The sequence below is a fragment of the Ochotona curzoniae genome, unplaced genomic scaffold (assembly GCF_017591425.1).
Source record: "Ochotona curzoniae isolate NIBS_2020 unplaced genomic scaffold, NIBS_Ocur_1.0 scaffold_4506, whole genome shotgun sequence".
Taxonomy (NCBI): domain Eukaryota; kingdom Metazoa; phylum Chordata; class Mammalia; order Lagomorpha; family Ochotonidae; genus Ochotona; species Ochotona curzoniae.
Genome location: NW_024467119.1, coordinates 52540824 through 52565023, shown reverse-complemented (window position 1 = coordinate 52565023; position 24200 = coordinate 52540824). Strand labels below are relative to the sequence as shown.

Below are 24200 nucleotides of genomic sequence, written 5' to 3'. Positions count from 1 at the left end.
ATTCGAGTGAAAAATTATCTCTCAAAAATACTGGGAGTTAAATGAGACTTGAGGTCCAAGTGAATTAGCAGTCATAATTGGATTTTATCTGTAATCTTAAAAATATTCAATAACGTGAGTAGTTTTTCACGTTATTTTCACATATTGAAACCTCAGCATTCATTGTTAACTAGAAACTATGGCCATGGAAATAGAGACCAGGAGATAAATAAAAACTTTGCTGTCAATTTTAATTTCTGTAATGATGGTTTTAGCAGTAATGGCAATAAAACTTAGCAAAAAGCATTTTGTTGTCAAGAAGTGAACTGTTCATTCTAAACAACATTAATGATGGCAACCAGTGAATTTCCAAGTTTAAATATACAAGTGAGCTTTCAGAAATTCTCAGTAAATTCAACTTGTGCTTGGTGTCATCTCTATTATCTCTTCAAATATTCAACTTGTATACTACTCCATTTTGATTTTTCATATCTGTCTTTTATTTTAAAGCCATTTCCGCAAAACTAGTTGCCTGCCCCCATGACTTTCTCTCTCTACAGCAGCTCTGACTTGGCAGTTCAAGTTATTTAATATTAGCCCAGTCTGCAACAATTTGATGAATATGTTTAGTAGCTTTCAGTTGAAGAACTAACTCTTTGTCCCCAGAGATTCCCCTACAGTGGCTTAGTCCTTACGAAGTACCAGATTTCCTTACGTGCTGTGGACCGAATGCCTGGGAAGAGATCCACGTCTCTGCAGTTCCCAAGCCTGTCTTGGGCCAAGATCCATTCAGTAACTGAAATGTTACTTCCTTCTAGAAGCACTATGAGCTTTGGAAATGTTTCCATCACAAACATTTTCTACTGGCAATAAGACCATGGAAACTTCAAGTTCATTTCTTTCCTTACTCCCTCTCCTCCTAGCAGAGTTGACCGGCTCATCAGTGCCAATCCCTATCAAACTGAAAGAAAGTATGTTTGTATCACACATAGCACTCCTCGCTTACCCAGCTACAGTATTCATTATTGTGGAAACAAACAAACAAAAAATACACTTAGCAGAAACAGCCAAATGAAAACATACAGAGTACTTGTTTGGGCATGTAATAATACAAATTGAGATAGACCTACGTTTATTTGTGCTCTCGTCTCATACTGGAAATTTTCAAATGTGTATTTGTCAGACCTTCTCTGGCGCATCTTGAAGAGCCGGGCGCCACGGTTACTGAGATGGGATAACTCTTCCAGCATGATGTCTCTGGGGATGCTGACCTTCTTGCCCAGATCGATACCATCCACATCTGTAAAACAATAGGCCCATGCATGAAGACTTGAAGGCCAGCACTTCTTCCTGTTTTTCTAAGTCTGTCATTTTATCTTGCTAAACTTCGTTGTGGTGAAGCAAGACCCTAAGTAAGACTGCCTTGGGTTAAATCTTCGTGATACAACTTTCTAACTAAATGATCACACTTTTGTTGTTTACTTTCTTGAAGGCTCAATTTCCTCATCTCTAAAATGTAGGTAATTATAATAATGCCCACAATAAAGGGTTGATAGGAGAATTAAATAAAATGCTTCAAATAAAACACTCTTTGTATGATACCCAACACACAGAAAGAACATATAAAATTTTTCACTACAAGGAGTGCAGTTTAGTCTTCCAATATTTAGTGAGTTTTCAAACAGAACTGATTCATAGTGATGTAAAGAGTATTGTTATTCATCCCACATTTTAATGATTCAGTTTGAATTATCCATACTTACTGAAATACTTAACCTCCTACCTCATCCCGTTTCCCAGTCCCAGTCAAAACACTATCTAGTGTGAATCCAGCACCGAGGAACCTGCAGTAAGTAGACAGGCAATAATTCTGTAACAGAAATCCTTCCAATCTCGCTCACACCATTTCTGCAAAACCTTTCTCTAAAACTCCCTGTTCATGATTGTTGGCACCTTGTCTGTATTTCCTTTGCATTGTATTACTGACTTTGATTTATGCTTCTCATTCTCTTTAGGTTTTAGTTTTGGTACCCCTTGTACTTAAACATCAGAGGTATTCAGTAAATGATTGTTATTTTCCATATTTAACACTGACGAGTCTTTTCAAAATTCTAGAACAGTAAAACTCCTCCACTTGGTTTTTAAAAATCTGGAATGTATAGTATAACCCACAGAGTTTTCTTGCCACTGTTGACAGCTTTTAAATGCACAGAAATTAAAACTGGGCAGTTGGGAAAACCGGTAATAATTTTGATTGATTGAGGCAATATTCTTGGATGATGTGACAAAATGAGCCAGTCATTATACTCTTGGAAGTGCTTAGCATAAAACAATAGAAGTACTTCCTATATTTTCTCCCCATTTTGATTTCCAAAATTCAGTTTGTTTACATGCTTGCCAATCATGTCAAGGCTCCCACATCAAGGCTGGTGCAATGAGCTGGAGGGGTAAGCCACCACTTGCTTAATACCCACATCCCATATCAGGAATGGTGGTTCTGGATCTTAGCTGGTATGCTTCCTGTCCAGTTTCCTGCTAATGCTATTAGGAAGCAAGAGAGATGGCCCAAATGGTTAGGCCCTGTCTCCCACAAGAGACACTGTTCACTTTCCAGATCTCTGGCTTCAGCCTACCCCTACCTTAGTAATTGAGGCCATTTGGAGAGTGAACCAAGGTATAGAAGATTTCTTTCTCTTGCTATGTTTCCCTCTCTGTCATTCTGCATTTAAAATAAATAAAAATGAATCTCTTTTAAAAAGACTTCCACTTTTTGGAAGATAGAGTAGATGTGTTTTTCCCTGCATATCTACTAAGCACAGCGAATACACCTTAAAACTATGTATAAAACAAAAATAAGAGGATTCTGGAAAGTGGAGAGAAGATGGACCAACCAGGGAGCCTAGAACCTTAGGAATAACATGTTAGGGAGTTCTCTAGATTTTCTTTAACTTCACATATCTGGGATTTGAAGATACTGGTTACCCAGGAGCAATAGCAGATGCAGAGGAAACTGACTAAAAGCCATGCTCTTTAGCCAAAGGGCCGGGAATGTAGCAACCAAGTGAAGCAGAAAACAGTTGAATAACTCCTCTACTTTTGCCAGTCATCATGGGGGAAACATTTGCCTTACCACTGTTCGACAAGGATGGAGTGGAAAGCACAGAATTCTATACCCTGTGAGGCTATAGCACGCTTCCCTATTATTCCCATGGGGTGGTGTCAAAGAGGCCAAGCAGGAGGCTAGACTGCCATCCTTGTGGCAAGCCACAAGCGCTTCCTCCTGGCAGAGTTAGTGGTAATCACATGGGAACCAAAACGCTTCCCCTCCCAGTGTTAAGAAGGAGCGTCCCATAAAAAGCTTCAAGTGTGGAATCCACACTTCTACCCCTTCCTGATGCAGTGCAGGGCAGCGTTTCTCCAGCTTACTGGGATACCAAAACAAGACAATCATCAAGGATGGCCTAAGTAGCTCGTGGAAGAGGATAAGGGTGTTTCACAGGTTCCTGGAATTGCTTAGCGTCTCTACTAAGCGCTACAGGGAATATTCATCTTTGTTTATCTGCAAGTGATAAGAGTCTCTGCCACTTTGTATTTAGAACATGACTAAAGGAACAGCTAGATTAGTGTTCAGCATATCTACTGTTCATTGTGACTTTTTATTGTGATACTTTTTATCTTGACTTTTTATTTTGGAATAAAAATACCACTGCCTTTTAAATCCCAAGAGGTAAAAGAAACTCACATTGCTTATACATTTGGTATAACGCTAAGGGAAAAGAAAATCTCCATCTTGACAAGTGGCTGAAAAAGCATCCAATTAGCAAATAGAAAGAGTAGAATATTAACACAGAACATTGAAGCCCATAGATTTTGTCCATCTAATCATTTTTAAATTGCACAGTCTATACCATGTAATAATCATGTATTATAAATGATGATTTTGACAGGCAGGATCTAGTTACTCAGCTTGCATCTCCCACATGAGCAGCAGGGCCCAACTACTTGAACCATCACCTGCTGTTTCCCAGGGTGTCCATCAACAGGAAGCTGGAATTAGAAACAAAGCAAAGACTTTACCCCAGGCATTCTAATTTGGGTTAAAGGTGCAATAAATGGCATCTTTTGAAAACATTTATTTATTTTTATTGGAAAGTCAGATATGCATAGATGAGGAAAGACGGAAAAGACCATCCATTTGTTGGTTCACTCCCCAAGCAGCCACAATGGCTGGTGCTGAGCCAATCTGAAGCCAGAGAGCCTGGAGTTTCTTCTGGGTCTCCCACACTACTGAAGGCTTTGGGCCATCTTCGACTGTTTTCCCAGGTCACAAGCAGGGAGCTGAATGGAAAGTGGGGTCACTGAGATTAAAATTAGTGCCCATATGGGATCCTAGCATGTTCAAGGTGAGGACTTTAGCCACTAAGTTATTGCGCTGGTCCCCATAAATGGCATCTTTACCACTGAATCAAACACTCAGCCCTAAATCATGTCTTTAAATGATTTTTTTTTCCTGAAAAACCTTTCTAATGACATATTTTGATGAAATATGAAGGATCCCAAAGCAGAACCCCATTAGATAATTCAGGGATGACAGACTTCTCAGAAGTGGATCTATTTCCTTGCTATTGAAATGCAAGTTTTCAGTAAGGGACCAGAACGGTAACATCGTTTTTTCTCTTCTCTTCCTTTTTGTTATCAGTGGGAGTAATGTGATTCATCATAAACAGTTATATAAAAATAGAACAGCTGAAAGCAGGAATAACGTTGATTTCTGTAAGTCCCAAACATCAGTTATACAATGAGTTTAGTTTGGAGATGCCAAAACAAAATCTGAGAACATGTTTTCATTTTTTTTTTTCTGACAGACCTCAGTATTAGTGATTCCATTAATATTTCTGGAATAATCATAATCTATATTTTGTCATGCTAACTCATTTTTATTTTTAACGATTGATTTTAAAGGCAGAGTTACAGAGAGAGGAAGAAGAGAGAGGGGGAGAAAAAGAGAGAGAAAAAGAGACAGATTACTCCATCTACTGGTTCATTGTCCAGGTCACTGAGCCAGGGATTTGGCCATCATTTGGGTCTCCCATGTGGATGGCAGAAGCCCAGTGATTTGAACTATCTTCCACTGGTTTTCCAGGGCAATTAGTAGGGAAGTGAATTGCTGGTGTGGCAAGCAGAAGCTTTACCTAATATACCACAATGCCAGCCTCATGCTGGTTCTTGTGACTTACAGTAGATGGGGCTTGCGTTTGATGGACAATTAATCCTATGAGATTGACCTAGAATAGAGAGGTGATCTGACCTAGGCCAAGTAGAGTGAATGTCAGGACTTAATATACAAATATTATGTTAAAAAATACTCTCTTTTTCTGCTGGGAATGGTGCCAAGTAGTTTGTGGAATGATAGAACCAGCGATGGGCTGAAGCTTACCCCAAGGAAATCTGAATAGAAACAGGGAAAGGAACAATGTCTTGGTAGCACACTGCAGCCATTGAATCATCTCTGAACTGCTCTATTATTAGAGCCAGTAAACTTCCTTTATTTTCTTAATTTTACTTATTTTTATTATTATCATTTTATGATACAATTCCATAGGCCCTGGGATTTCCCTTATCCCCTCCCCAGTTCCTTCTCCTCTCAGTGAGTTTCCCTGTATCATTACTATAATATAGTTCTTTATACAGTCATATGTTCATCATTGCAGGCACAGACAATGGCAGAGTCCAGCATCCTATTGTCAAGACATAGTAAACAGTTTCGCTGGGAGTCCATCTTTGTCTAGAAGGAGAGATGCATACTGCATTGTATCCTCACATCTGGCCATGACAGTCTCCATTACACAGTTACTATATATCCCCTTAAATGAAAAGCCACAATACAAAATCAACAACAGGAAGAAAAATAGAAATTTACAGTGCCATGAAGTTAAATAACATGCTGCTAGATATGATAGTCTCCATTATACAGTTACTACAAATCCCCTTAAATGAAAAGCCACAAAACAAAATCAACAACAGGAAGAAAAAAAAGAAATTAACAACACCATGAAGTTAAATAACATGCTACTGAACGATTAATGTGTCGCTTAAGAAATGAAAAAGAAAATCAAGAACTTTCTTGAAGAAAATGATGCTCCTGTGTGATCTATGAGTCATTGAAGAATTTAATCAGAAGAAAGTGTATTGAAGAGATGAAGTTAACAAAAAAAATCAAAATCCATGAGATACAGTTTCTGCTGATCTTTGTTGGTAAGATGGCTCTCCTGTAGGCAACAAAAGATGAGTTTTATTTTTTGATCCAGTCTACTAATCTTTGATGTTTGATTGATGAGTTTAAGCCATTCACATTCAGGGCTAATATGAATGGGTGGTAATTTGGTTCTGTCATTTTAGCAATGAGTTGTTCATTGATTTAGTCTCTGTTGTTATTTTACTGGGATGATCTTCACATTTGCCTTGGATTTTGGTGGATGCTATTCCTAACTTCTTGTATTGCTTAAGCTAGTTGTTGTCTGATTCCTGTTACTTGCAACTTAAATCAGAGCAAAAAGGGAAGCTGGCAGAGATATAAAAGATGGATGTCCCCCTCATGATAGTCTCGGTTGGATTCAGTAGAAACATTACTCTTCTTCAGCAATGCACTGCAGCCACCACTAACTTTCACAGAAAATGTGCAGTAACAGGCACGGGAACCTCAGCTGTCCTCAATGGCTCAGCCACAAAATAGAATCTATGGGCACAATCATTGACACTAATAAATGTATATCATCACCAGAGAGGAGAATGAAAGACAAAAGTGGAAATAAGGGAGAAGATGCACAAATAACCGACCAACACTCAAACCTCTTTTCTTGTCTTAATACTTAATCCATCTCCCTTTTGCCTCAGTTTTGTCCCTCCTACATTATAAGTAACACACAGTGGGTTAATGGAAAGGCACTTTAGGTATCTCTGACCAGAAGCAATGAACACTAAATCTAGTAATGCGCTACAGCTAGCTTGTACAGATTCACAGGAGTTCTTTGATAAAGTTTTCGGAATTTTGTTAGTCAAGTAGTTAAACTTAGTGAAAATATGCTTTTAAAATATATAGACTTACTAATTACAGAGACATTAAGAACAAAATCATAACTACAAAGTATCAATAGTAATAATTCTACCCCGCAGGCAGATACAAATCAACTCAGCAGCATGGGTGACAGTGGATAGGACTGAAAGAACAGTCCATTGGTAACATTGTATTTATGGTTTTGTTGCCTTATTTCTCTTCTAATAGCTAAATTATGATGTCACTGGCACAGGAATCCCAGGACCATCTGTGAGTTGGGGAATCTCACCTACCATCCCTCACACTGCTTAAACTTTCCCAGTGAGGAATGCTGTCAACGGGACACTGATTCCAAGTTCAGCTGTTCCCTTCCCTGTTTTCCAAACCCCTGCACAGCGTCTTACTAGTATATTTAATCTCGCTGCCTGATAAATGATATGTCTTATTCAGGATACATATCCTCGTCCTCATGGCTTAGAAGGCTGTCTTTATAGCATTAGATCATCTATTGAAAATAATTTTGCTAGGCATACTTTCCTATTGCTGTCATCTATAGTGATGTTAGGACTTCATTTAGATCGCGGATCCAACACACAGTGTATAAAGATACTCACTCACCACTAATTGTGATAGGACAAAAGAGCTTTTAAAACTGTCCCTGTGATCAGCTGGCAACTGTAGTTCTGATACAATGGGCAAACCACAGGGAGAGAGCTGTCTGAAGCTTATCACTTGGGGTGGTTTTATTGATTTATTTAACAACCTTATGATGATTAAGAGATTTGTTGCGTTTTTGTTTCTATGGTCTCTATGATTACAGACAGCTTTCATGAATTAAATGAGAGTCTACAAAATACATATTGTTATGCAATATTGCATGTGTTACATATAACATAAAAGATCACAGCCTAGACTGGTTTCAAATAATGCCTAAAAAGATTCCAATTGCTAAAAACAGTTCTTACTGATTATTATCTTTACATAAACACAATTTTTAAACCACTCTGTGATTGTTTGCTTTGCTCTTTCATGTATGTTTGCCCTAGTTTGAATTATAAGACTACTTTATAATTTTAACATATTTGCCAATACTGAAAATACTATCATATAAACTTGGCATAAACCTATAAATATTTAAGAAACGAGGTGGCTGAGGGCCTAGCACAGTGGCCTAGCAGCTAAAAAGTTCTTCCCTTGCATCCGCTGTCAGGATCCCATATGGGCGCCTGTTCTAATCGCTGCAGCCCCACTTCCCATCCAGCTAACTGCTTGTGGCCTAGAAAAGCAGTCAAGGACAGCCCAAAACCTTAGGACCTTGCACCCACATGGGAGGCCCCGAAGAGTCTCCAGGCTCCTGGCTTCGGATCAGCGCAGCTCTGGCCATTGTGGCCACTTGGGGAGTGAATCATTGGACAGAGATCATCCTCTCTGTCTCTCCTCCTGTCTGTATATCTGCCTTTCCAATAAAAATCATTAGCTTTTTCAAATGTGATACATCTTGAGTATCTTGGAGTAAAAAGTTATTCCAAGACTCGGGTAACAGAATAGTGTAGCCAGGATTAAGCACTGCAATTTCAACACTGGTATAAAATGCAGTTTTACAAATGCCCAGCTCTCTGGTGGCAGTTTTCTAGGAAGCCTTGCTAGAGGATAGATGCTCCAAAGTCTATGAGTTCACAAGATATGGCTGCTCATCCGTTTTCAAAACATGCAAACTTTCCTAGCTCAGGTTTTTCTTGGCGTTATCCTACTTCTACTATGAAAAAACTAAACAAAAGAAAACTAACGAACTTAAGCATTGAACATTGAGTTTTTCTCCCCCCTGAAAAAAACCTTTAATATTTGATATGAGGCATGTAAGACCTTCCTGATAGATTTGAAAATCTTCAATTTAAGATTCACTTATAAAAGAAACACAAAAGGAATCTTCTAATCTTTCACCAGAAATTTCTGGTCTTTATACTTTTACAAAAGGCACACGCAGTTTCTCTCACTGTTTTCATTTCCTTTGTTCCTAGCAGAGAAAATCAACTACACCGAAGTCTGAATTCAGCACATAGCACACAGAGTTTTAAAATCTTTTCTTTTTTTTTTTTTTTGAGAAATCCAGCCTTTTTCACTGACTAGTAAGAAATGTGATGCCTGGTCTGGAACCCAGGGTTCTTGATGCTGCATCAAAACAGCACTCCATTTAAAACGTGGTCTTCCTGTTTTCAGACCACAAAGCTTAACTCTCTTCCTGAAGTTATAAAAATAATCTGTCCAGTGCTCTTCTATGTGCTGAGGAAAGCTGTTTGCCCATTCTGACGAGAAAAAAAAAACAAACAGAAACATGACCCAAAAAAAGCCCTTCCAAGCCCAGGTGAGGAAAATGAAGGGTGATAGAAGTAGTCTTTTGTGGGACTGTGGGAGTGTGGGACTGTGGTCTTCCCTATTTATGATGCTCTTATTTTAAACTAGCAGCAAGAGCTGGGAAAAAGTCAGGTAACGTCATTCTCCCAATTTATGCAGTTGTCTTTGCTGCAATTCCCTTCCGCTATCATTTCTAAACAAATACTAATTGCTCAGGAGTGTCTCTAATTAATCCATTTTAATGTCTCATGTCTGCATCTATCAGTTTGTTTATTGCTTCTCAACATTTTACTCTTCCCTATCTGTCTTCCATATGCAAGTTTCAGATGAGTAATTGAGTGAGAAAGGAACCATGGTTAATATTGGAAAGCATGTACAGATGGAGGGATAGATTGTACAGGCCTGGGGAGAGGGGCTCTTACAGTTACCTCTCTTGCCCCCACAACTAAATCATGTCTGGAGAATGGCAGGATTTGTCTTTCTTTTCCAAAGATCATTGTTAGATGGCAGCAACCACGGTTGAAACATTTTGTAGAAAGCACAGAGGTCTGTTGTACAAAATGTCACCACCTGCTGTACTCTTGCTAGTGTGATGATGCCCATGTGATTAGGGTGATGCCATGGTGAGGAAGAAGGCCACATGATCGTGAGGAAAGGACAGTATACAGCCTTGGTGTGAGAGGATGTGTGGTATCTATTATTTGGTAGGGAAGTGATATGTTAGTTTGTGATATGTAACTTGACACCAAGTCACGATGGATGCATAAGAAGCCATCATTTGGAGTGCTACCAGCAGAACCTGGGAATTACCTATCTTCCTGGTCATCAATAAGAATAGATTTTCTCTCCTGATGGAACAAGTGCTCAATATACAACTCTCCCTCTTTGTTCTTATGTATTCCCTACTGATGCACCTCAAAGACTCACCAACTAGAGTCTCTCTCCCCTACAAGAACTGAACTGAATTAGAAAACAACCAGCCTAGCCCATTCATTGCCGAATTTTCTTCTTCAGGTTAGAAGTGTTTGCAGAATGATTATAATAAATAAATGAAACACAATACTGAATGCTTAGGGTGAGAGGGAGGTAGGAGACTGACTTGCAAATGTCCCTCTCTGTTTATTTCCACAAAGGGTTATGCAATTCAAATTTCACTCATTTGGTCTTAAAATTAATATCCAAACAGTTGACCCTCATTATCTTAAAGTATCCAGATTTTAGTACTGTGAAGTATTTGAAAGTTTGGAGAGTTATTGTCAAGGAAAGTTTCCTTTGAATTTCATGTCTCATTTCTACAAACTTAGAGTGTTTCTTCCCTAACTTCAGGTCTCTAAGCATCATGAAGTTTACAGTCAACTTCCATACTTTCAAAGGAAAGTTCAACCCTTGAGCTGTTTCATAAGGTGCTGCAGATATTTAATCCAGACAGTAAAGAGTCTGATTATTCCTGTGTTATCTGGAATGCCTGACATCCCAACAAAGGCAGAACATGTAACTCCTGACCTCTCCCAGTGATGCCAGGAGGACTCCAGCTGGCTTGACAGGGCTAGTGTTTACTGGGGATGAGATAGTAGTTCTGAATAGCTTTTTCCCCTTGGGATATTTTCTTTTCTTTGTTTCATAAAAACAACAGTGATGTTTATTAAAAAAAGAAGAAGAAGAAGAAAAATACTTGTCCTATAGGCCTAGATCAGTGCTAACACTCAGTAAAATTCAACACATAATTTAGGCTGGGAATATATTACACAAACTGTTAGATTTGATGATAATGCAATCAGCTAGTGATGACTCATTCAAAGTCTAGTTTTTAGGTAAATAATTTAGTCTCAAATTCAAGTGATAATATCTGACTTTTGCCTTGCGGATCAGGAAAACTATACAATTTCAAGTAAACTACCTAAAGCAGGAAATACAGAGAAGCATAGAAATGGAACAGACACATGAGTTTTGAAACTTTAGATGGGTACCAATAATTTTCAGTATATTATTTAAAATTATTCTCATTTTATTACAAACTAGTTTGAAATCACAGTAAAACATGGCAATGAAGTATATCCAGTACAGACCCTTATGAAATAACTACATTGAATGAAGATTATTTAGAAGTCCTTGATTTGTTCTGATGAGCTTGCTTTATAGGAGCTACAACATGGTACTCAATCCCATTTCCAGCTGTCTCCCTCAGGTCACATGCTTTTATCTGCCAAAGTGGTTATGGTGGATGGTTACATTCCTTGTCAACAGAGAAAAATAGGTAAGCATTCTGGAAATTCCACAAATATATCTGTACTGGCCCAAACACATCCTTCAAAGAATCTAGATCTTTTACTTTCTTAACTTTTAAAATTGTTGCTATCCTTTTTTTCATGAGCAAAACTGAATTTGCTTCGTAACAACCAAAATGCAAAATATAAAGCACTGATTTCTAAGCTTACTTGTCAGAGTTTTTTTAAACTTCAGAGTAGAATATTACCTTGCATCTATTACATATTTAAAATTTTTGAGTCACTGCCTTATGCTTTCTTAAAATTAATAAATGAAAGTAGTTTTGCAAGTAAAATGCCATAATAAATCACTTACCATATATAGGGGCTAGTTTCAAAGCTAAGTAAATGAGCAATGCATATAAAGTCCAACTTAACTAATAATTGTTGCTTTTAAAAAACAATGACAGAGCCTATTTGGAGTGTTATGTACTGCAAGGTGAAAGAAATCAAGGTAGGCCATATTGGATAGACAAGGAACAAAAAATTTTATGAGAACTGTCCAGAAAATAGAGTGCTAATAACTTATAACGTGAAAGGCAAGCCAAGTAGAATGTACATCAGCTGTCAGATTGCTTCATTCCCTTTCCAGCAGTTGTTCATCTGAAAATAGCTTTCAAATGAGGAGAGATGACTACAAAAGGATTAGTTGCCATAGGCTTCCCTAAGTCCCCTAGAGCTCCAGGTTTGTCATGGACAGAACAGCAAGAATTTCAAGGCAGTAAACTCTAGAATATTAAATAGCACCAGGGAGGAGCTACATTAACGCTATGAAAGGTTTTTAGTAATACCATTTCCATGCATTTCCTTCATGATGACGGATGCTTGCTGTTTCGACTGCTTCATCAAGGTGTTATGTGATAGCATGGTGTTTTGTTCCCTGTGGGAAATAAAGGGACATTATTGAGGCCACCTGAAGAACCCAGAGTTTGTGTCATCATCCTTTTGAAAGAAAATGCCTTTTGTCTTTATTAAGGATTTGTTACTGTTTTCCACTGAGAGTTTTAAATAAGCATTTGTTGTACGGTGAAAAGAACGTGTCACAGTGAACAGAGGATGATGGAGTTTCAGACCCAGAATTATATGTTCATTAGTACAGTGACCATCAGGCAGTGAAAGACAATGAAAGCGCTGGCCTCCTATTCCCTCCCTCCCTCTTTTCTACAGCTTATATTAAGCTGTCATTGTTTCCTTACTGGCCTTCAATTGTACCAGCATCATAACACATCAATTCCAACAAACTGTAGGATTGAAGGAGACACCAGATTAAACCAGAACTCTTTTGTGGTAACAGTTTAATACTGGCATCAACAGCTGTCTTTTCAAGCAAAGAATGTCCATTTATGAGTCACAACTCTGACTCGCCTTGCACAACTGACTAATAAAACATGTTAGGAAACAATATACTTACCTTATTCTAGATTGTGCTTTTCAGCAAGGATGAATCCCACTTGTGGAGGAGAACTCTGGAGATGGACTATGGATGGCACTTGGGCCCGATGGCTTTTATCCTTGAACCTGGGACAGCATGGTCCCCAGCTCTGACTCAAACTGAGGACTGAGCCTTTCTGAAGAGACTGGCATCCAGCTGACATCAAGTGACTATTTATAGCACCAAATACTTTAGCTACTCATATCTTCCTGGCGAAAGCGAGGAACAGGCAAAGATTAAGCTCTCTCCATTGTGTTTCTAGTTTGTGAGATGGTTGCATGAAATGTTCATTCATTGGAACACTGGAACATTGCAGAAAGCTTTTATTGAATACCTTCTGTTTGAACAGACAGTAGCCAAAAGAGACTTTAAAAAACTTTTTGACATGTAGTTCTTTTGTTCCATCCCAACTGAGGTGACAAGAGACACATACATAAATTAGATAGAATGAGATATTAATCATAGTTAGCTTGAATACTATGTGTAATATATATGGATATTTCAGAAGAAAGAAAGCAATGTGAAGTTGACCAATGGAGCCAGCCCTTAAACAGGTATTGGAATTTAAGCCAGAACAATAAGTGATCTCTGCTGAAGTACAGGAGCATCTTGAAATGGACTCTAAGGGTTTGGACCAAGAAACTATGTGGAAGTCTAGATTCATGACTGGATCATGTCCTTTGTTTTGGATTTTCAGATGTATTTTATTACTTATTTGGAAGGCAAAGTCTCTCAAATAACCACAACAGCTGGAACTAGACCAACCTGATCCTAGTACCCTAGAACTCCATCCTAGTCTTCCATGAGAGTGCCAGAGTCCAAACTCTCAAGCCATCTTCCATGGCTTTCCCAAGTGCATTCAGAGGGCTGGATCTCAAGTGGAGTAGCTGGGACTTGAATCAACACTGATGTGAAATGACCAGTCACTACTAGATCTGAGATATCAGGGATTTCTATTTGATGGAGTGATAGGATAAAAGGTTAGAAAAATAAGTCATGTCATCTTCCTTGGTTTACACTGAAGCATGCTTCTGTCAGTGGCATTTCCTTTTTACCATTCCCCATTCTTGGAATATATTTACCCAGATGGCTTACTCCTTCAAGCATTAAAAACTCTGCTCAAATACCATTCTTCATAAAATTCTTCCCCAACTACCCTGTCAAAAAAAAATAATTATAATCACACATTGCCAGTCTTTAGTCACCTACTGTGCATCATTTTCCTCCTCCTCCTCCTCTTTCTTCTTCTTTTTTTACTGAACTCTAATGGAGTGACAGAAAACTCCAAAAACAAAAACTTAACAAAAAAACAAAACAAATCAAAGATAGAAGCTATCACATGGATAAGCTATGGTTGACATAACTGACATAATTATTAGGACATCAATTATCTTCCTTTTGCTCTATTGTCCTCAAATGCAGATTCATTGGGCTTAATTATTGTGGCTCAAAGGAAAATGAAAAACTAATAAGAAAAGCATATGCCATTGTCCATGCCCGCGATGATGGACATATGACTGTTTATGAAGAGCTAAACTGTAATAATAATACATGGAACTCATTGGAAGGGGAGGGGATTTGGAGAGAGGGTAAGGGAAATCCCAGGGCCTATGGAACTGTATCATAAAATAATAATAATTTAAAAAGTAAAAAAAGCATATCAAGTATTTCTTGATGTTGTTCATACTTCTAATGCTTCTATATTCTGTGATAGAATTCGCCATTTAGCCATAAAGGTATATAACAAAACAGAATTAGAAAATGTATGAAAGCACTTTAAAAAGTTTATGGGAAAAGTTGAATTAAAACATAAGTTTACTATTATGCACAAAATACCAAAATACATGAAGAGTTTTTAAATTTATTTTTTTGTTTTGTTTCCATTGCACACATTTTCTCTTAACTTTTTGAACATCTTTTATATTGTGAGTGGCACACTTAAAATTTGGAACTTATTTTCAGAAGACAAAAATAAAAAAGGAAGAGAAGTATCAGTTTTTTCCCATAAGAATATTCAATATTATTTTATATTATTTTATCTATTATAAGTCTTTCACCTATATACCCATATGATTACTCTTTTTCCTGCTAAAATATGAACTCTGTCAAAGGTTGAACTTTTTTGTTTATATTCAGTATTCACAACTTACCTGGTGTATGGCAAGCACTATTCATTTAGTTGATGAGTAGATGAGCGATCTGGAGATTAATCATGTAGTGCATTGAACACTTGGCAGAATTTTGGAGTGATCTTCCTATTATGTCAAACATCTAATGGGAAACAGGACTATAATAAATTAGCTAAAAGTGGAATATAACAAGGTGGTGGCTATTCATGGGTAAAGTAGTATGGTAGGAGGTCAAAATGGGTTCTATGTTGTAGTACGTGATCATTGGAATTAAAACATTTTCATTAATTTACTAAATACCCACCAAGGAAAACCCACTTAGCCAAAGGCATTGACTTCAAAGTGCCTCTCAAGACCTATGAATTGGCTTTAAATTCCCAGCTTTACATCTAACGTGCTAGAGGAGTCTCTTAACCAATTTTCTTTTTAAAAAGAAAGTTATTTATTTACTTATTTATTTATTTATAAGATAAAGTTACAAAGAGAGAAAGAGATCTTCCATCCACTGGTTCACACTCCAAATGGACTGAACAACCAGGGTTGGGTCAGCCAAAGCCAGGCTGAATTGAAACCAGGAGCCTGGAACATAGAGTTTCTTCCACATCAGCCATCTCTGGGTTCAGGGTTCCAAGTATTTGAGCCATCTTGTGCTACTTTCTCAGGCCCACTAGCAAGAAGCTAGCTTAGAACTCCAATCAGTGCCCACATGGGAAAGAACAAATCATTAGCATTGTAGTTTTAAGATGGTACATGTTATCAATGTGTTTCCAGACATAAATACTGAAATTTCAATAGAGGTTTAATAGTTATTATTTAAGGGTTATTATTCAGATGACTGATTTGGAAAGCCAATGTTTTTCAGTTTAAAATCAAAGCACACAGAATATTTTTCTATTTTATCTGATAGGACACATCAAATCTCCCAAAGTTTTCTCCATTCTGTACTCAGTCCCTAACCTCCCAGCCCAGGACATTCCCTATCCACCATTTCCCACCCACTAAAGGCTGGAAATGTGATCTCCTACTTCCAAGGAATCAGAATCTACCCTTATCCTACTAATTCTTTCTGACATTAGAGACTCCCTAAGCCAACTTCAAGCAGAGAAATTGTCTTTCTCTCAAGGTCCTAAGAGTTTTAAACTAATTGGTGCTCAAGGCAAAGGATCAAAATCAGGAGACTCTCATGGTACAATTTTGCATCTTAGAAGGTTAGTGAAGTATTTTTATGAGGTTTTTCAACCCTCTTGTAACTAAACTATGCTGCTGCCAAAAGGGGGGCTGCGATGTGGGGTGGGTGCTGACTCAAGAGGGCTCGTGGTAGTCTAAGCTGCGAGGATTTCCAACTCCTTCACCATTTGCTCTAAGGAGAAGACGATTCTATGGAAGTGACTTTTGCTGCTGTAGTGAATTAATTAAACAGAACTAAATTAATGCAAATCCGCACCAGAATCACCTCTGAAAGGCAACCTCATTCAGGCACGGGTAAACATGAGCACTTCAGCCAATGGCAAACAATGCGCACATTGCTCTTCGTCTAACTGGGCCCTTGTTTTAAAATTCTGTGTTTCTCCTTGTCCCATTTACAGCCCAGAGTGGTTGGCTGTGGGTAGCTGGAGATTAGGGCAGGACTGAGAGGGGGCAGGATGTGGGCACTGACTGTTTACTAGGTGGGCGGACAACGTATCACTGTTATTGAGACTTGGTTCTGGGTTGATGCACACAAAACCCAAACAGGGCAGCTGCCAGGCCAGTGTTGAGTGACGAGTCTGAAGGGACAATCCGTTACGGTGCTAACTTGGGGAAGAAAGAATGTGTTTGAAAGGAAACCGAACGTGGTGTAACCACTCAGCTCCGGAGTGAAGCTGCCCAGGGAAGCCTGGGTTTTGCTTCGTGCATAATGTCCTGTTGTTTCTCCTTCACGCCTCTCTAGCTTGTTGTGTCTTCTGTTGTTTCTATTTTTCTATAATTCAGAGGATGCAGGCTACAATTAACGTCTTTAACAGGCTATGGCCAGAAAAGAATAGTAACCATTCGTGCTGGACTGGCTGCTCTGCGAACCAGAACAGTGTGAAGCAGCACAGCAAGGGCCCAGAGTGGGCAGAGCAGGAAGAGGAACAATTGCAGCTACAGATAGTAATTCTTTGCAAGACCTGGTTAGTTCTGTTCTAAAGACACGGAAACTGAGATGTTGCTCTTCAGAGCTTCATACATGTAGATTACAGAAATCACATTCAGAATGGGTTCTGTTTAATCTGAAGGCCTTTGCCTCATCATCGTGTCACACAGAACTCTCCCTTTCCCTAATGTTGTCTGAATGTTTTTGTATCTACACAAGGAAGATAAAGAAGCAGAGTTGTGAATGATGGCTATGCAATCTTTATTGATTCTTTTTGAATCTAACATCCTACCACAAGGTTTATTTTGGTGGAGGTGCTTTTTCTTTATAGTACCAGTGACTCTTTTCCAATTCAAGATTTTTTGGGGTTTGCAAACTTCTTGAGTTCCTTGTGGTGTCTACTTTCAGAGTGCTTTGCTTTCTTTCAGCTGTGCAAATACTCAGGTTATTAAAGTGCTGAACATAAACAAATGGAAGTGTGTGAGTTGGCCGAGCACACCTCCTTCCTTTCCTGGCCCATGTACCGCACCACCACAAACACCCACCACCCCACACTGCCTCCACTGCCGACAACAGGTCCCTAATCCAGCTCTGTCAAAATAGCTCATTTGCAGGGAATCCCTGGATTTTTCTTGTATTTTTTTCCCCAAAGTGATTTTCTCAAGTGTGCCTTCTCAGTTCTTAAATTAAGCCCTAAGGTAGCATGCTGGAAAGGGGATGAGTAGGAAGAGCCGGTGAGAGAGCTAACAGAATGGACTTGGGATCCTGGAAAGAAATAAAACTTCGTATACAGGAATATTAAGATCCAAGCTGCCAAAGCAAACTCACAAATCGTTTTTCTTCCTTTGCTTGCATAATCCCAACATTTACCCAGAAGTTCGTCACATTTCCTTTCACAGTTCTAGCCAGCTTGTGTTTTTCCTTTACAGACACAAAATACTTCTGAAAGAAGCTTTTTTGTAAAACCGTTTTTCTCACCTGAAAGAAAATCTACCTCATCTCTTCCAAATGAATTTAGCATGACCAAATTGAAGCTTACTAAAGAAAACCTAAAGCTGTTTTTAAAGAATGTACAGATTAAAAAATGTAGTGTGACAAGATATAAAATATTTTATATGTAAAGACATGTTGAGGTGTAATGCTTGTGACAGAGGCATCTCCTATCGAGGTGCAGGTTCAAGTCTCAATGGCTCCCTTCCAATCCAGGTTCCGGTTTACTTGGCCTTGGATACAAAGGAAGATGGCCCAAGTGTGTGGGTCATTGTCACCCATGTGCAAAACCCACAAAACCCACCCTGGTTCCTGACTTCAGCTACATCTTCATTTCTCTACTGCTTAGGCCTCTCCTCGAACACCCAGCTTCTTTTCTCAAATACCCTTGTTTATTCTCTCCACCTTAAACTCATCCCCTTCCCCTAATATCTGCAAGGCTCTCTCCCAGGGCACCTTGAGGGCTTCATTCAAAATCCTTTCTTAAAGATTTATTTAGTTTTATTGAAAAGGCAGATTTACACAAACAAGGAGAAACAGATGGCCACAATGGCCAGAGCTAAGCCAATTCAGATCCAGGAGCTTCCTCCAAGTCTCCTGTATAGGTATAGAGTCCTAAGTCCTTGGGCCATCTCTGCTGTTTTCCCAGGCCACAAGCAAGGAGCTGGATGGGAAGTGGAGCAGCCAGGACACGAACCAGTACCTATATGGGATCCTGACATTTGTAGGGGGAGAATTAGTCAATTGAGCTAGCATGCCAGATCCACCACTCCTCTTAAAACAAACAAACAAACAAACAATGTTTCCCTCCCCAGAATGCCTTATCCTTCTTTTCCAAAATGCATATCACTATCTAAGATAATACTGCCAATTCCATGGAAGCACAGATAACTGCAGTTTTAGTTTGACCTGTCTCTTTGGCTCCAAGTATGGTGGCTGATATACAGTTGCCACTCAGTAAACTTTTTTATCTATAGTGGAATGGATGCATGGATGTAATGAGCATACTATTCAGCAAACACCGCCTGCTTTCTATGGCAGTGTTGCTTCAAGACTGGTCTGCTATTCTTTGTGAATCTCAAAATACACATAGAAGAAGGTGGGGGGCTTAAAGTACATGTAAAAGGGCTCATAAGGCTTCTTTGGCACATTCTAAGAGTGGACATTTATAAAAATGAGTAAAAGGTGGTGTTGTTTTTGAGGAATTTATAACCCAACTGGGGTGAAAGTTATGACAGTATGCAAGTTGCTTAAGAAAAGCTTAATGTATTTACAACTTTTCCTAAAGGGGAAAAAAAAAGTGACTGCCAGTCACTGAAAAGCTGAGACTGTTTTCAGCCTTGGGCAGTTGTGGGATCTGTGTTTTTGTCTGGTTGATAAGGGAATGAGGAGTCCAGCACATCTGAAAAAAAGCTGTGCAGTGTTGCTTAATTTACATTTAAAAGGGAAAAGAGGGTCTCAAAGTTTTTCTTCTGGAAGAAAAAAGATCAAATCAGAAAGGAAGGAACTGAATGGCATTGTAAGCTTAGAAGGAAGAAGTAAGCTTTACAAGAATCTGTATGCTTGGATTTTTGAAGGGGCTGGGACTGGGGAGGATGAAAAGAAAGATTTTTAGAGCAGTTTACATAAGAATTAGAGAAATTGGGAGGACACAGAAACACCCCCAAATTACCTACAGTTGAATCAGAGGAGATGCTTTTGCTTTCCTCCAGTGTCTTTGAGAGCATCCATATGACTTGATGCTAAGTGTACCTCTAAGAAACTGAATGAGTTTATTAAATGTTGTGTTGGGTGGCTAAAAAGTATGTTTGTTTCCACATGATAATTTGTTTTGCCTAATATTCATGTAAGAGTGGTACATCTGTTAAAAGGAAAACTTGAGCCAAATTAAATTTAACAATATTTAACTGGGTGAGCAATGATTCCCAAATTCAGATAACTAGCCTGGGCAGTGGGTATTCATACACAGAGAGAAAACTTCAAGTGAGTTACTCTTATAGCTCAAAGGATAGTAGCATATGCCTTATGTGGGTGTAGGATGATCAGCTGGCAACGTACAACTGCTTGAAGTTTGGTACTGTGATCGGCTGAAATGTAGCTGTTACAAAAAGTATGCTCCTAAATTAGACTTTCAGTTTATTTACATTTTGAACCAGGTTGCAATTTTATGACTATAAGCAGCAAAAAAATCAGAAGCTAAATACTATTTCTTGGTTGTTATCACAGCATGTCATCAGAGCAGGTTTATCAAGGGATCAATTATAATGATGCTTTTATAATTCTATGAGTCTATACAGCAAATATTTTTTAGGAAGTAGGTACTATAATTTGTACCTTCATCAGTTACTCTAATACTTTCTATTATATCTTTTAAAAATGTTTTTGACTTAAACTTGTCCCCAAATTATGTTGTGGGGATTAAGAGACCTGCTACCCTTGGAGCTATCCTCAGCATGACTTAGTCCAGGTTCTTGCCTTCCAGTAGGTAAGAATACCACTAGGAGGCACAGATATAGACAGAAAGAAAACCTGGGTTTAATGAAAAGCAAAGGAATAGTAAACATTGTGGGCATTAGTATTAGTAGGCAATAGTAAACATACAGGCAACTTCATGAAGGAGAATAACGCCCACCCAGGCCATGATTCCATACCCCAAGATTTATTTATTTGTTTATTTATTTATTTATTTATTTACTTATTTATTTATTTAGTAGGCAGAGTTACAGAGAGAGGCTAGGGGTAGAGACTGAGAAATAAAGAGAAGAGAGATTTGGGGTTTATTTCTAAAATGGCCCCAAGGGCCAGGGTTAGATTAGGAGTTTGATCTAAGTCTCTCACATGAGCGATAGGATTTCAGAGACTTCCCTTCTCTTCCACTCCTTTCTCAGGTGCATTAGCAGGGAGCTGGATTAGAAGCAGAACAGCTAAGATACTGGATATTGGCCTCATACAAAACAGTTTTATTAATGCATAATAGCACCAGCACTGTCCCGTGGTCCTTTGTGCAGAATAAAGGATAAGGATGCAGTTCACATAGTGAACTCCAAGATGGTACACGATGCCTGGTGTGCAGTGTAAAGTGAGAGTTAGCTCCTGTGTGATAAGAAATGGATATGCTTGTGCGGATGGTGATGGCATTAAGTCAGTGCACCCAAGGTGAGTATTGGCAGTTCTTAGCTCCTTGTCCCTCAGTTACTCTCTGCTTCATCCACAACATTGGGACATTTTTATACCATGAAAATTGTGAAATTATCTTATTGCTTTGCACTTTTTCCATTTTTATTTTTTATTATGCATTTTATGCAGGAACTCTCCAGCTAACTGATGAACTGGCTCATAAAAAGGACTACAAGATACTTCTTTTCTTCTGTCACTGGTTCTCTTGCTGTGGGATTTCTGTATACCATAGGTAGATTACTATTGGACAGTTAGTGAGTGAGGACATATTATGAATCAGAATTCTCCAATTCACTCTGCTAATTTTTTTTACCTGAGATTCACTCACTTAAATAGACCAGAATACTGGGGTTCTGGGTCTACCATGGGAATAATTAGAATACCCCAGGTGATTCTAAGCATGGAAAGATGTATGTATGTAGAGGGCACCATGACCATCACAACCACATCATCACTGCCATTGCTATCATGTTGCTATCTTGCTCATAGCAGCTGTCAGGTCTGCATCACTTATGGATTATGGACCAGTTTAGGTGATCTATATACATCATATCATTTCATCCTCACAACACTCCAGATAAGTATTATTTTTATCCTGTCCATTGTGCAGGTGAGGACCAAGTGACTTGCCTTAGCTTATGCAGCTCGTGAGTAATGCTGCCAACACTCTACCCACATACAATGCTTTACAGATATGCTGTTAGCAAGTCTACACTGGTAAGAAGCATCTATTCAGGTAGTCCATATTACCCCACTACATTTAAATTCCTTAAGTTAGGCATGTGTGTTTTTCCTACTGGAATTCCTTGTGCACATGGAGTGCCTTATACTCATGAATGACTTTTAGAACTGAAATCATTAGCAAGAAAAAAAGAGAAAGTTCCAAAAAAAAAAAAAACAAGTTTACTGGTTCTTCATCTGGTGTGCAGGCAACTTACAAAGTAGCCATGATCTTCTAGACTCATCTTGAAAAATTAGTAGCTAAATGAAAACCAATAGGTGCTGCCTCTCCTCTTTTCTGGACAAAAATTTCTTTAAATACTCCATGTCAGTCACTAGACACACGAGGCATGTAAAAGAAAATAGGATCCTGTCCTCGATCTCTCTCAAAGCAGGAGTACAGATTATGTTCTAGAAAGGAATGCACAACTCATCTATTTTTTAGGAACTGTTAAATGGTCTGGTTGATTCCTTCATGAGCTACTTATGTGGCAAATCATTTTCAGTTTTGATTTTTGAAATTTGTCTTACAATGTGTTTTTTAAATCCCTGGGTTAAGCAAAAGGTTAGCCTTTCATATGTTTGAATATATCAGCCTTCAGTTTTAGGGTTGATACTTTTTCTTTCTTAATTTAAAGCAATAATTTATTCTATTTTCTTTTATAATTTACAGATTTACCTTTTCAAGGTTCAAGACTTTATCTGTAAATGACTTTTTGTGGAATATGAAGGAGAAATTCAATTTAGTTTGGACTCATGCTTAACACTTTCCTTGTCTCACTGAGCAGTGCATCTTTTCCAGATGGCCTGGAAATTCAGCTCTGTTACACATTATGTTTCCATGCATAGTTTACAATGTTCCATGGGTCTGTTAGGCTGTTTCTACACTTATATTACACTGCTTTACGCTTTGTAACTTTATAATAAGGCTATTCCTGGATGGCAAATGTTTGTCCTTGTTCTTTCCCTTTAAGAAACTCTTGGCGTGTCTGAATTGTGTGAATTAATCTTATCCATTGGGAAGATTTGGGAAGAATTGGGAAGCGCTTGAGTTGCTTTGCCACCAATTCACAGAGATGCTGTCAGAACACATGAGCTGAATTAGAGACAAGACTTCACTTAGGCCTGGCACAGTAGCCTAGTGGTTAAGGTCCTTTCCTTGCACCCAGTGGGATCCCATATGGGTGCTGGTTCATGTCCCAGCAGCCCTACTTCCCATCCAGCTCCCTGCTTTTGATCTGGGAAAGCAGTCAAAAACTGCCCAGGGCATCTTTGGATCCTGCATCCATGTGGGAGACCTGGAAGAGGCTCCTGGCTCCTGGCTTTGGATCAGCTCAGCTCCAGCTATTGCATCCACTTGAGGAGTGAACCAGAGGCTGGAAGATCTTCCTCTCTGTCTCTCCTCCTCTATGTATCTCTGACTTTCCAATATAAATAAATAAATAAATAAATTTTTTAAGATTTCACTTAAGGTAAAGCAAATAGCAGGAGATTCATGTGAGTTTTGTTTATTTGAAAAGCAAAGTTTCAGAGAGGACGAAGAAGAATCTTTTATCCTCTTCTTTACTCTCTTAAAGGCTGCAATGACCTGGTCCGGGCCATTAAGTCTGTCACTTAGAGGTTAGGAGTCCAAGAACTTGGTCCATCTTCTACTGCCTTCCCAGGCACATTAGCGGGAAGCTGGATTGGGAGTGCAGCATCTGGGACTCAAAATGACACTTGTTTGGGAATGCTAGGATTGCTGGTGGCAACTTACTCCATTGCACCATTATGCCAGCCCCTGAACATCAATTCTTTTCCCCAAGACCTATGGGATGAGACAGATGGACACAGAAGATTGCAGATAAACCTGCTGAGTTGCATTATGAGAACTAAACTCTGTGCACTGGGTTTCCAATACTTAGACTGGGCGGTAAGTGTCTGCTTTTCACTCCAAGGAGAGGTTATATTCATCAGACTGGATAATCAGCACAATTCTTCTTTTTTG

The 24200-nt window shown here is 38.7% G+C and overlaps 1 protein-coding gene across 1 annotated transcript in view; it reads right to left on the bottom strand.

The window, feature by feature from the left end:
* Positions 1-13245, bottom strand: part of MYOZ2 (myozenin 2) — a 33254-nt gene extending 20009 nt beyond the window's left edge. Inside the window, exons 1-3 of the mRNA XM_040966859.1 lie at positions 13061-13245; positions 12441-12529; positions 1110-1279 (exon numbers count right to left, since the gene is read on the bottom strand). Of these exons, the coding sequence (XP_040822793.1) occupies positions 1110-1279; positions 12441-12516 (246 nt within the window). The 5' untranslated portion in view covers positions 12517-12529; positions 13061-13245. The remainder of the gene's footprint in view (positions 1-1109; positions 1280-12440; positions 12530-13060) is intronic.
* Positions 13246-24200: the final 10955 nt, after the last annotated feature.